The following is an 11,896-nucleotide window of genomic DNA, read 5'->3' on the forward strand; positions in this document are numbered from 1 at the left end:
TCTCCCCAGATTTACACCAGAAGAACCCCATTTTATTGTGAGGCAGCAGCAGAGAGCGCAGGACAAAGTGCTCCATAACAACGGACTGGGACACAGTAACATCCCTGCAGAGAGCATCCCTGCCCACTCTGGCTGCTGGCATTTCTCCACCAGGTTTATCACGGTATCAGCCATGTGAATACACCTTTTTTATGGCATGAGCCTTTCAGTGGACTTTCTGAAAGACAATGATGTGCCTTTGAAGGTTTGCCTGATCCTATTTCCTGTATGCTCCTGAGCCTTGTATACATTTAAATTTTACTTGTTAACTTTATAAGAATACTTCAGACTTGCATTGTACTGAAATTGGCTGGGATCTCAGTATCTCCCTTATTCCCACGTACTTTTTTCTTAGAAATGCTTTGTAGTCATGTTATTGCTGTTGGGAGGTTTGGCTTTAACAGCCTCCAATAAAGATATGAGCCTGCAAAAGGGCACCAGTAGCCCAAGATTATTCAAGAGGAGCAACCAAAGTGCAGGTGCCTGCTGTTTGCAGGGCCTCTTATTTGGGGCAGTGACAGCCAGCCGCGGCTCCAGCAGCCAGTGTGGCAGCAGGCAGGCAGCAGGCAGAGCTCCCCATGCCCCGCAGAACAGGACCTGCCTGTGACAGGCACAAAGTCCCACAGTCCCACAGCCTCCAAAGTCCTGCAGCCTCCTGCTGCAGTGGAGGACAGCAGTGGGCTGAAAAAAGTCCCTTTGCTGGCTTTATTTGCTCCTGCTTCTGTTTGAATCCTTGCACAGAGCCAAGGCCTCTCCGGTGCTCAGACCATGGCACTAACACCTCCTTTTTGTCGCCAGAAGTACTCCCCGCTCACCTCCTCGGGTCCTGCCTGTGTTTTTCACAGCTCTGCAGTCATCCTGCCATCAGCTAACACTGATGTGAAGCCTCCCAGCCCAGCACAGACATCCCTGATTTTCTCTCTTTGTGTTTTGTAGTACTAAAAAATTGCACCTGCATGAACCTAGGTTTGCCACCCTGCTCTCTATGTCGCTCCTGGAGGACTCTGGCCTTCCCTTGTGCTCCCAGGCAGCCTGAACGCATTTCTAAAGCAGATGATGAAAACACTGCCCTTCGTTGCACAGGAGGAAGGACAAGGCCCCAGAAATCTTATTTCAGGACATTTCATCATTTGGATTACATGCAAAAATAAATGTCATTTCATACAACACTCCAGATTACTTATCAAATAATGATCTGCCTCTTAATACCTAGACTACTGGAATCTCTGCAAATTAAATGTTGTACTTGCAAATGTATTTATTCATTAAATTTAGCAATTAACTCATGAGTTAAGTAATTGGGCTGTAAATTATCCCCTTGTTTATAAAATAACAACATCCTCTGAGGGATAATATTTTCTATTACAGCAATTAATAACAACACATCAATTCTTGACTCACATGTAAAAGACCTCCACCTTTTCTCCCCTCATACTAGCTATTATGAGAAAAACTCTCTCCAGCATGATGTCCAGCACCAGGGCACACACACAGCTCTGGAATGGCATGTGTGGCTGTGCACAACCAAGGCAAATGGAGAATGCAGTTTTGCCAAAATCCTACCCCTTGCTAATGCATGTCAGTGGCCAAGGGGTTAATGGAGGGGCTTGGCTGCAAATCAGCAAGAGAAGGAAGGAAATTAAGGGAGAAAAACAGTCCATCCTAGCACACACCCTGTTCTGCTGTCAAAATGTGTAAATTGAGGATTTTGAATCACCACCTCCCACATCAGGTCTGACTGTCCTGGGCAGAAAAATAAACAAAAATCTGCCGTCCCTGTGTCCCCCTGGCACACCATCCCTGATCACCTCACCTGCCTCCACGGCTTAATTCTGGCATAATTCAGGTGACTCGCTGGGACTGCCACAGGCAGGAGGCAGGGCAGAATCTGGCTCCCCAGAGAGGCGGCAGGGATGATGGTGAGGGTGCACTGCTGTGCAGCTTAGCACCGTGCCCTGCTGCCCTACCCACATGTATGAAGAAGACGTGTCTTCATGAGGTCGCTAATTAAAATAGCATATGATCATCCTGATATTCTTGATATAGCTAAAGGACTAATTTTACCTCTGCTATCACCTTGAATAATGATTTTAGGAATGCAGCATTCAAATTATATATACATTAAAATATTAGCGAGATAGGCTAATTCTTTCCATAATGCTGCCAAGCTAAAACAAAACTGAAGACGTGGGGGAGATCAGGCGCCAAGTGCAAATGATTCATCGTACCCTGGACTTATCAGAGTCCATCTACTTACCACTTCAAGAAAGACATTGGCTGTGCAAAGGCTCTATTCTGCAGAGGCAAAGCACTGCACCCTGAAGTATCCTGTGTTTTGTTGAATAAATGGATATGGGAATAGCGGAAATGGGAGGGCTGGCAAGCTGTGACCGATCCCATCTGTCAAGGGGAAATCCCAAGGGCTCCAAGACCAGGTCAGACCAGGGGGGTTGCGACCTCTGTCCCTGCCCTCAGCAGGGCACGCAGCCCCTGTGCTGGCAGTCCTGCCCACCTGCCTGCGCTGCCCTCAGCTGAGCTTCTCAGGGCGAGGCACGGCTGCCTGTGCAGCACCTCCCAAAGGTCCCAAATATTTTCTTGTGCATTGCCGTGGTTGCCAGGATTTTAAGGATAATGTGTAGTTTACACACCACTCTCCCCGCTGCCAATTCATGGCATCAGGAATAAGAGATGACGATCAGCTGATGAATTTAACAGAAAGCTCTGTGGCAGTGATCGTCCAGGCTCCTTTCTTGGACTGATTAGTACCAAGGAGAAGGAATCGTATTGGAAAATGGGATTGAGCACTCTGCAGAGGAGCACAGACGCTGCGGTCAAGGGCTGGCCCCATGGGATTTACGAGCCTGCAGTTGGTGAAGGTTGAGTCCCCAGGGAGCCACATGCCGTGGCTGTGGGTGCCAGCAGGGCCAGGGAAAGAGGGCAGAGAAGGCTCAGAAGGGTTTGTGTGCCAGGACTTGGAGGGCACGCTGATGCAGCCGGGCGTGGTTTCCCTGAGCGGAGGATGGCTGGCGAAGCTCCCACCTCGCCACACTCCTGCCTGCGCCTTCCTGCCCCCCGGCTGCACCGATCCAGCTGCACACAGCAGGGCTGCAAACCACACTGCTGGTCTGATCTGACTTAAAAGCCATGTTCTGGAAAAGCCTGTGCGGCTTCCTACCACCAGGGCATGCCAGGGATCACATACGGCTCAGCACACCAGTGCTGCAGCAACAGAGTGGGGGGCTGGACTCAGTGGATGTGGAGATGCACATCCACCTTTGCTTGGAGGCTCTCAAGTGGGTGCCTTCTGCTTGGTGTTTGGGACAGGGACATTTTCAGTGCCAACAAGCCCTGCACGCCTCCTCCAGCCCCCCATTGCCAAAGTCACGGTACTTCTATATATGTACCCAGGCTCCATGGCTTGCAGGTCTCTCTGTGCCCTGCAAGCATGCAGGCAGCACAGCTCCAGCACAGAGACAGCAGCCTGAGGCAGCAACGCAAGCGGGATCTTAATAAATAAATAACTCGGCTCTCACTGCCAACACCTCCCACCACACAGGGAGAGGATGACAGCCGAGAGACACTCCTTCTCCTTTCCAGAGCGCAGCAGTGATTGCGCATTTATTTCTAGTTCTCAGAGGGATGCAGGCTCAGCTGTACGTCTCTCTGCCTGGAGCTGCTATATCTTGCAAAAGATACTGGCTGTTGTGCTGGAGCGGGACTGCCCTGTCATGGCCAACAGACTGCAAACTCGTGGCCAGTTATGTCACACGGGAAGAGCATCTCCAAGAGAAGGGTACAAGGCAGCTCGCAGCCCGCGGCTGGCAATGGCAGTGGCAGATAGAGGGCCAAGCCCTACAGACAATCTGGGGATGTTCCTAGTGCTTGTTCCCAGCTGCAGTGCCTGCCAGCCGCCCAGCCCTCGCTGCCAGCAGAGGAGCAGGCTGGAGCCGGGGCTCTACAAGGGCGCAAAGGGGAAAGCTGGGGCCGCACCATCTCGTGCGCATTAGCACATGCGGCCGCTCCAGCCCAACCGACAACCTCTGAATTAAAGCCGTGGGTATCAGGGCAGGAAGGGAATTCCCATCCACATGGGTGGCATTTCACAGCTGCCAAAATGCCCTCCTTGCCAGCTCCCCAGCAGCGTTTCCTTGGTTCAGCAGGATAGGAGCCTGCCAAGAGGAATCAGCTTAGCAAGAGATCCAGGTACCCTGGCTCTTGTCCCAGAGCCCTCCTTGGTGCAGAGCTGTGCTCTGGCCTGTGCTGAGATGGGATGGGGAGATGAAAATGGTTCTTTAATCCGTCTTTAGCGACATTGGAGTTTCTCGGAGTGGTACTTTGCTTCTCCAGCAAAGCCTCTGCCGCTTCATCCCACAGCTTCCAGCACCATTTCCAGGGATGCCTGCCTGGCCGTGTGGGCAACAGAAGGAAGGGTACTGGTTCCTGGAGCCCACAGATGCCCCCCCAGTGCAGGGGTTGCCACAGAATGGCTGGAGCTCCCCCACACCCAGCCTGACTCACACAGTGAGGAGTAACTTGAATAAACACTTCAGCCTCTTCTCTGCGGTGGCAGCCAGAGAACAGCTGAAAGAGCCCAGCTCCTGCAAGGCACATGCTCGCTGGGGGAACAGCAGTCATGCAAGCACCCCAAGACTCATCTGCCAGCATCAGCATCCTGGATCTCAATAGGCCCTTGGGATATGGGTCCCAGTGAAAAGGAGAGGTCAGGATCTGCCAAAAAAATGAGGCTGCTGCCCTACCCAGCAAGCTGCTCCTGCCATCAGGAGAGCCAGGCAGTGACACTGCTGCATGAAAGCTGCTCTTTTTACCATGAGGACCTGATCTGCAGGGGAGCAACATCCAGGAAAGCTTTGCTTCACCTAAGGAGCTTTGTCAGGATGTCAGTTTGAAAGTGACCTTGTCCCAGAGATCTGGCAAATGTTTTTGGAGGGGAAAAACCCCCTGAAACCTGCGCCCAAAGCTTCTGAGATCACACCTCCCAGGGGAGCTGGCTGGGTATGGTTTTCACGCCAGCTTCTGGGCTGGGGACCACAAGTAGAGGCAGTTGTGTGGCAGCCCAGAGGAGACGTCTGCACCAGGGATATGTCCCTGAGACACAGCACTTGAAGCACTGCTTTCAAGGTGGTGATGACTCTGAGCTGCAGCCAGGCTAGGATTTCAGTCATGACCCCAAAGGGGAAAGGCTTGGTGTGTCATTCCTGGCCTCCAGCTTGTTCCCAAGCTCTTATAAGCAACTTGGTTTCTGTTTTTCTGTATTTCCTGAGATCCTGCAAGCTTTGGATATTAAGGCTTTCAGATCTCTAGAAGCACATTTTGCTCATCTTGGCTGCTTCCTAAAGGCCTGGAGAGCAGGCACAGCCGGCCCTGCCACCTCCTCACCACCTCCATGCCACACCAGCAGCAGCATCCTATTTTATTCCACCTTCCCACCCCTGGGCCCGTGCCCAGGACTAGTCTAAATTTTCTTGCCAACACATTTGTCCTCCAAGATGTTCTGCCAGTCAGTAATGCCCTAACATGCTGTCTAAAGGTTCTTCCCAAATCTATTTTGGACAATTCCCAATTTGTAACCCAAGATCACTGCCTGAGCAAAGAAAAAACCATTGCCAGAGGACTACGGGACAAGGGACGCCCCAGTCCCTGGGGCAGCTCCTTATCGCGGGGCTTCAACTCCCCCTTTGACACCTCTTTCATAAGCAAAGGCAGGGCTGGAGAAGCCCAGAGGATCCATTCCAGGTCCCCCCAACAGTTACAAACCCTTTACCGCCTCCTTCCAGCCTAAACTTGGCCTTGGCCGCTTCATTTCCAGACACATCCTTCCATGTAAACCCTCCCCTTCCTCTCCTGATCCCCAGGGAATTCACACATACACGTGCTTCCGCTTGGGGATCACAACCCTCGCACGTGTAAGGCATTTCACAGCACAGGCCAGCAGCAGAGGAGATGCAGAACAGGGACACCAGTGTCACTACCTCCCCGCTGCCCCACGCAGCACTCAGCCCGCACACCAAGAAGCCTCTGCAGAAGTGGATGTTTTTGGAGACCCAGCGTCCCCCAGCCCGGCACCTCGCTCACCCCAAAAGCAAATTCCCCCCGCTGCGGGCTCTGCAGCGGGCAGGGGCTGGGCTGCGGCAGGCAAGGAGGGAGTGCAGGTGACGGGAGGTCCTGTCAGACTCTTCCCAGGTCGTAGGCATGGGCGAGCACTGGCAACCCCTAATGACAGCCTGTTCTCACTGCCTGCCCCACTCTTGCTCCCCAGAGACACCGACCTGTTGCCAGCAATTAGAGGTGGTTAGCAGCTCTGCAGCTACCATAAACATGGACATAATTACAGCCTGTTCTCACTCCCGGCCAGGAGGGACCAGGCTGCCCAGTTCCTTGCTTCCTGAGCCCTTTGCAAATCCCCACAGGACGGAGAACACCAGCTCAGTAATTGTGATAACCTTCCCTCCCCCCTCTCCCATGCAAATGCACCCAAATGCCAGCACTAGAAAGCGTACTGGTCCACTAGGGAACTTTATAGGCTCTTCAGAAATGCATGGCCATTTTCACGCTAATCAGTTGTCTCCAATTTCCCCATAAAGGCAACTGAGAAAAGGGTTTTCAGTAGTGACTTCCCCAGGGCAGCCTCCATCTTCTTCCTTGCTTGAGTTTGTCCGAACATCTAGCTAATTGAGACTTACGTCAAATATTGCTCATCTGAAGTTAAATCTTACACGCTGAAGGCTGCTCTTTGTCTTTAACTCGAAAAGCTTGTGGTTCCCTCAAGGAACTGAAAGAAAGCCTGGATTTGTACTTTTCTGCAGTTTTAAACATGACACTCTCCCTTTTATTTATTTTCCTTTTTTTAAAACTCTGAAGGCTCAGCAGGCAAGCCTCTGCAGAGACGAGAGCTTTGCACCGGTAAGATCTGCAAACATGTCTCTTCTTTCTTGAACTTTATTTTTCTCACGGTCTCTGAAAAGGCAAGATCAGGTGATACGTGTGGGATTGGCCCCGTACAGGTGCAGATCAGGTACTGGAGGTGGAAAAACATTACTGTGTATACTAAAAAAAAAAAAAAAAAAAAAAAGGAAAGAAAGAGAGACCAAGAGAAAGAAAGAGCGAGCGAGCACATTTTTGAATAGGCCAGGTCTAGTTCTTGGCAGGATGACTCAGGCTTAGCTGGCAGACCATGGGAATAGGAGTGTGAGAAAGTCAGTCAAGCGGAGGGGAAAAAAAAAAAGAAAAAGATTCAAGTCCCCAGGCAAAATACTTTTTATTTTTTTTTAAAGTAACCCACAAAGTGTCCGAGCCAGCTGGAGGTAGCAGGAGAAGCACGGCTGGGCCAGGGCCGAGGGACAGGCACCGCCCTGCGGTTTCGCCTTCATCGCCTGCACACGCAGCACCGCACCTGCAGCCGCACCGCCACCGACGCGTGCCTGCGGCGCGCGGCGCCACCCGCAACGCCGCCCTCCCCCAGCCCCGCGTGGGCCGCCGGGCGCCCCTGCCCTCCGCCCCGCCGGGCACCCCTATCTCCCACCCTGCTGGGGTCCCACCCCTGTCCTCTGCCTCCCCTGCAGAGCGGTGGTTCCTGCCATCCGTGATGCATGGAGGCAAGCCCAGATTGCCGTAGCAAGGCCCAGGCTGCCGTGGCGAGGCTGAGGCCACCTCAGCGGCGCCCGGCGCCCGCCGCAGGCCCCGCGCACGGTAGCTACGTTCCGGCCACCACAGCTAGACCCAGACCTCCACGTCCCGGCCATCGCCCCGAGGGGCCGCGGCCCCCCACAGCGCCGGAGCCGTCAACCCCCGAGGGGAGCGGGCGGGGCCGCGCCTGCCACGGGCGCCAATTAACCCGGTAATTAGCGCGGACCCCCCCCCCCCCCCCGCGGGCCACCCCTCCCGCCCCGCCGCGGGCGGCGCCCAAGGGGTTAAACCGCGACCGCCAGACCGCCCCGCCCCGCGCCATTGGCCGGCGTCCGCCGCCCGGCGCTCAGCCAATAGGCGGGCGGCGTCCACGAGCGGGGCCGCGTGCGGGCGGCGCCCATTGGCTGGGCGAGAGTGTGGGAACGGCGGCGGGGGACGTTTCACACGAGCCGGGCGCGTGCGGCGCGCGCTATAAGTAGGGGCGGCCAAGGGCGCGCGGCACCCGCCGGCCCCGCCGCCCCGCAGCGCGCGCCCTGCCGCCCCCCTGCCCCGCCCCGCTCAGCTCCCGCCGCGGCGGCGACACCCCCCCCCCCCCACCCCCTCCTTCCCCCTCCCCCTGCTGCGGCGGCGGGCGCTGCCGGTGCTGAGCGCAGGATGCCGGCCGACCTGATGGAGAAAAGCAGCGCCTCGCCGGTGGCCGCCACCCCCGCCAGCGTCAACGCGACGCCCGACAAACCCAAAACGGCGGCGGAGCACCGGAAGGTAAGGGCGGCCGCGGACGGGCGGCGGCGGGACGGGCGGCGCCGTAGGGAGCAGCGCCGGGCGCTGACCGCCGCCTCTCTTGCAGTCCTCCAAGCCTATCATGGAGAAGCGGCGGCGGGCGCGCATCAACGAGAGCCTGGGGCAGCTGAAGACTCTCATCCTGGACGCGCTGAAGAAGGATGTAAGCGGGGGGGGCCCGGGGCGGGGGGGGCGGGGGGCGCCTCTGACCCCGGGCCGGTCTGAGCCCCGCCTGTGCCCGCAGAGCTCCCGGCACTCCAAGCTGGAGAAGGCCGACATCCTGGAGATGACCGTCAAGCACCTGCGGAGCCTCCAGCGAGCCCAGATGACCGGTGAGTCCCGGGGAGGAGAGGCTGGGGGGGCCCTGGCTGCATCCCGGGGGCTGGGGGTGTCGGGCTCCCCGTCTGCGTCCTCGGTAGTGAGGGTAACGGGAGCACTGGGCTCCACACCTGCATCCCTGGTGCTGGGGTGCACTGCTCTGTACCTGTATCCCTGGGACAAGGGGTCAGCGGGCTCCCCACCTGCATCCAAGGTACGGGGTGGCCACGGGGGTACAGCGCTCCCGACATGCACCCCAGTTATTTGGGATGGTGTGGGGGACTATACTCGGCACCTGTATGCCCAGTACAGAGAGGGTGGGGGGGTTTGTGCTCTTGGTCTGCACCCCTGGCACTGGAGGGCATTGGGAGGGTTGTCATCCTGGACTTTGGTCCCTGCTACCAACTGAGCTGTGCTCCCTACCTGGGTCTGTTTTGGAGGGATGGGAGGCATGAGAGCTACTGGCAGGACTGTGCTCTCAACCTGGATCCCCAGTACTGAGGGGCACAGGGAGGACACTTGGGGGTTGTCTGTTCCCCACCGGGGCCCCTGGTTCTGGTGGACTTCGTAGCGGGGGGGGCCACGCTCCGCTCTCCATCTGGATCCTCAGCACTCAGGAGTGCGGGTTACGCTGCCAGAGGGGCTGCAGGGTGCAACACCGGTGGGCTGCACACCCCCTTTCCCCGCGGAGCCTGCTGATCGCTGTGCGCCTCTCTCCCCCTGCAGCCGCGCTAAGCACAGACCCCACGGTGCTGGGCAAGTACCGCGCCGGCTTCAGCGAGTGCATGAATGAGGTGACGCGGTTCCTCTCCACCTGCGAGGGCGTCAACACCGAGGTGCGCACCCGGCTCCTGGGCCACCTGGCCAGCTGCATGACCCAGATCAACGCCATGAACTACCCTGCACCCCCTCCGCCGCCCCCACTGCCACCGGCTGCAGCCTTCGGCCCACCCCTGGTGCCCCCGGGCAGTGGCGCGGGGCCGCTCCCGGGCATGCCTTGCAAGCCGGGTGCCGATGCAGCCAAGGTGTACAGTGGCTTCCAGCTGCTGCCGGCTTCTGACGGGCAATTTGCCTTCCTCATCCCCAGCACGGCCTTTGCTCCAGGCAGTGCTGTACTGCCCTTGTACGGTGGCCCACCCACGGCTGCCACTGCCGCCTCACCACCTGGCCCGCCACCTGGCACAGCCGACTCGGTCTGGAGACCCTGGTGAGAGTGGCAGGCACTGGACCGGACTGGACTGAGCACCGCACCCCGTGCTGCTGGCACGGCTGTACATAGGTTATATGTTCATATTGGATTGTGCCTTTGTACCATAGCACTCCCTTGACAGTGTTTCGTGTTTTACACGAGATCTTTTTTCTCCCTTCCCTTCCCTTCCTTATGAGACACCAAAGATCGGGGGGGGGGTGTTTGGATTTTTTTGAATGCTCTTAAAATAAAAATGTCCCTTCCATTTTGGAAGGCCTTTGGAGATAAGCTGGTGTGTGTGCATAGAAAGGAGCCCAGCTCCTGGCTTGCTCCTTGGCTGTGTGTGGATCATGCTCCTCCAGGGCTGCCTTGTCCTGCTCTCCAGGCTGGAGCTGTCACTCATGCTCTGTCCCCTCTCCCTGCCCTGGGGCAGATGTAATTACTGCTTCATTGGGAGCAACTCAACTGATCAGACTTGTTAAAAAGAGCTTATGTTTGCAGAGCTGATGAATGTGCTGAGAGAGGCACCTCTGCTCTGTTCCTGGCTCCTCGGGCTGACGGAGTGGAGTAGCCCAGGTAAAGCGAGATGGATTTGGCACAGCCTGACAGCCGGCTCCCAGTCTAGTCTGCCCGGGTGAGCCTCCTGCCCTGGACCCAGAGGGTCCTGCTCCTGACCCATGGTGTAAATCTTGAATGAGTTCAGTCAGTTGATTTAGAGAGCGGTGCCTGCCAGCTTCTCATGTTACAAAAACAGCGGCTCTCTGCAGGACAAGCCTGACACCAGTGCTCCTGTCTCCCAGCTGACAGGCTGCAGCAGGCGCTGGGCACCACCTCCACCTGGACTTAAAAGCGCAGAGCTGTTCCCAGCCCTGAGCACCAGCCAGGCTCTGCTTGATGATTGATGCTCTGCATGTGTTTTTGATAGAGTTGGGCATTTCCTCTCCTGTTATATGGAAAACATGTGTCTAGGGGAGTGCTGTGGGGCTGTGTGGACTCTCTCTAACCATGAGTGGCAACTGACCTCTGACTTGGGGATGCCCTTTTTCCAGGCAAGATGCAAGCCTTAGAGGTGAGTTGCAGTCTCGGGTTACAGCTTGCGTCGCCCTTCTTAGCAAGTCCTAACTCAGAGCGGACAACTTTAAAACATGCCAAGATCCACTGGGGACTCCTTCCAAATCCTGCTGCAAAAGCATGTTGGATTTTGTCTGGATCAGCCAGGTGCTTGACTGTATCCAGGTGCTGGGGAAATGAAAACTAGGGAGAGTGTGAGACCAGGCAGATGAAACCTGCTGGGGTTTGAATCCCTCCCCAGCTTCCCTTCCTTCTCCATGTATATGAGCACATCCTCCTAATCTGAAAATACTTATTGGGGTGGATTTTGAAGGGGGACAGAGGGGTGTGTGTGTCCAGGATCTCTATACAGGGTGTACTGATGAGGTTTGGGCCAGTTGTAGCTCTCCTTTTAAAAAAGGGGCTGCAGGGACTACCTCCCTGAGTGATACAGAAGAGCTTCCCCTTCTCTGTCTCCCAACACCTTGCTGGCTGCCTGCATTGCCACCCTCACAGTGGCATCTTGCAGCCAAGTTTTGTGTGCCAGGCTTGGGAATATTGGATTTGTTGTCCCTAGGCAGGCATGTAGCTGTATGGGCTGAGCTTGGCTTCCCTTCTGTGCTGGAGGTACTGAGGGCAGGACTGAGCCCACCTCGTGTTAGAGAAGTGCTTGCAGGACCTGTCTGTCTGGGAATTGCATCAGACCAACTCCTGCTGCTGGACAGCCTGCATGGAGTTGATGCGGACCAGTAATGCATCACCTGTAAAAGCTGAGGCTGTTCCAGTTTAGCAGAGTCTTCCTTTTCTGCTGAAGCAGTTGGTTTGGAAAGTGCATTAGAAAAAAAAAACTTCTCTGTAGGCTAATGGAGAGCACAT

The 11,896-nt window shown here is 56.0% G+C and overlaps 1 protein-coding gene across 1 annotated transcript; it reads left to right on the top strand.

Annotated features, from left to right (window-relative positions):
- The first annotated feature begins 8,136 nt into the window (after positions 1-8,136).
- Positions 8,137-10,203, top strand: HES1 (hes family bHLH transcription factor 1). Its single transcript, XM_064457613.1, has 4 exons — positions 8,137-8,445; positions 8,531-8,626; positions 8,708-8,795; positions 9,508-10,203. Exons 1-4 carry the CDS (start codon positions 8,338-8,340, stop codon positions 9,990-9,992), a joined length of 777 nt encoding a protein of 258 aa, XP_064313683.1. The 5' UTR covers positions 8,137-8,337; the 3' UTR covers positions 9,993-10,203.
- Positions 10,204-11,896: the final 1,693 nt, after the last annotated feature.

The sequence above is a fragment of the Phalacrocorax carbo genome, chromosome 7 (assembly GCF_963921805.1).
Source record: "Phalacrocorax carbo chromosome 7, bPhaCar2.1, whole genome shotgun sequence".
In the NCBI taxonomy this organism is placed as follows: domain Eukaryota; kingdom Metazoa; phylum Chordata; class Aves; order Suliformes; family Phalacrocoracidae; genus Phalacrocorax; species Phalacrocorax carbo.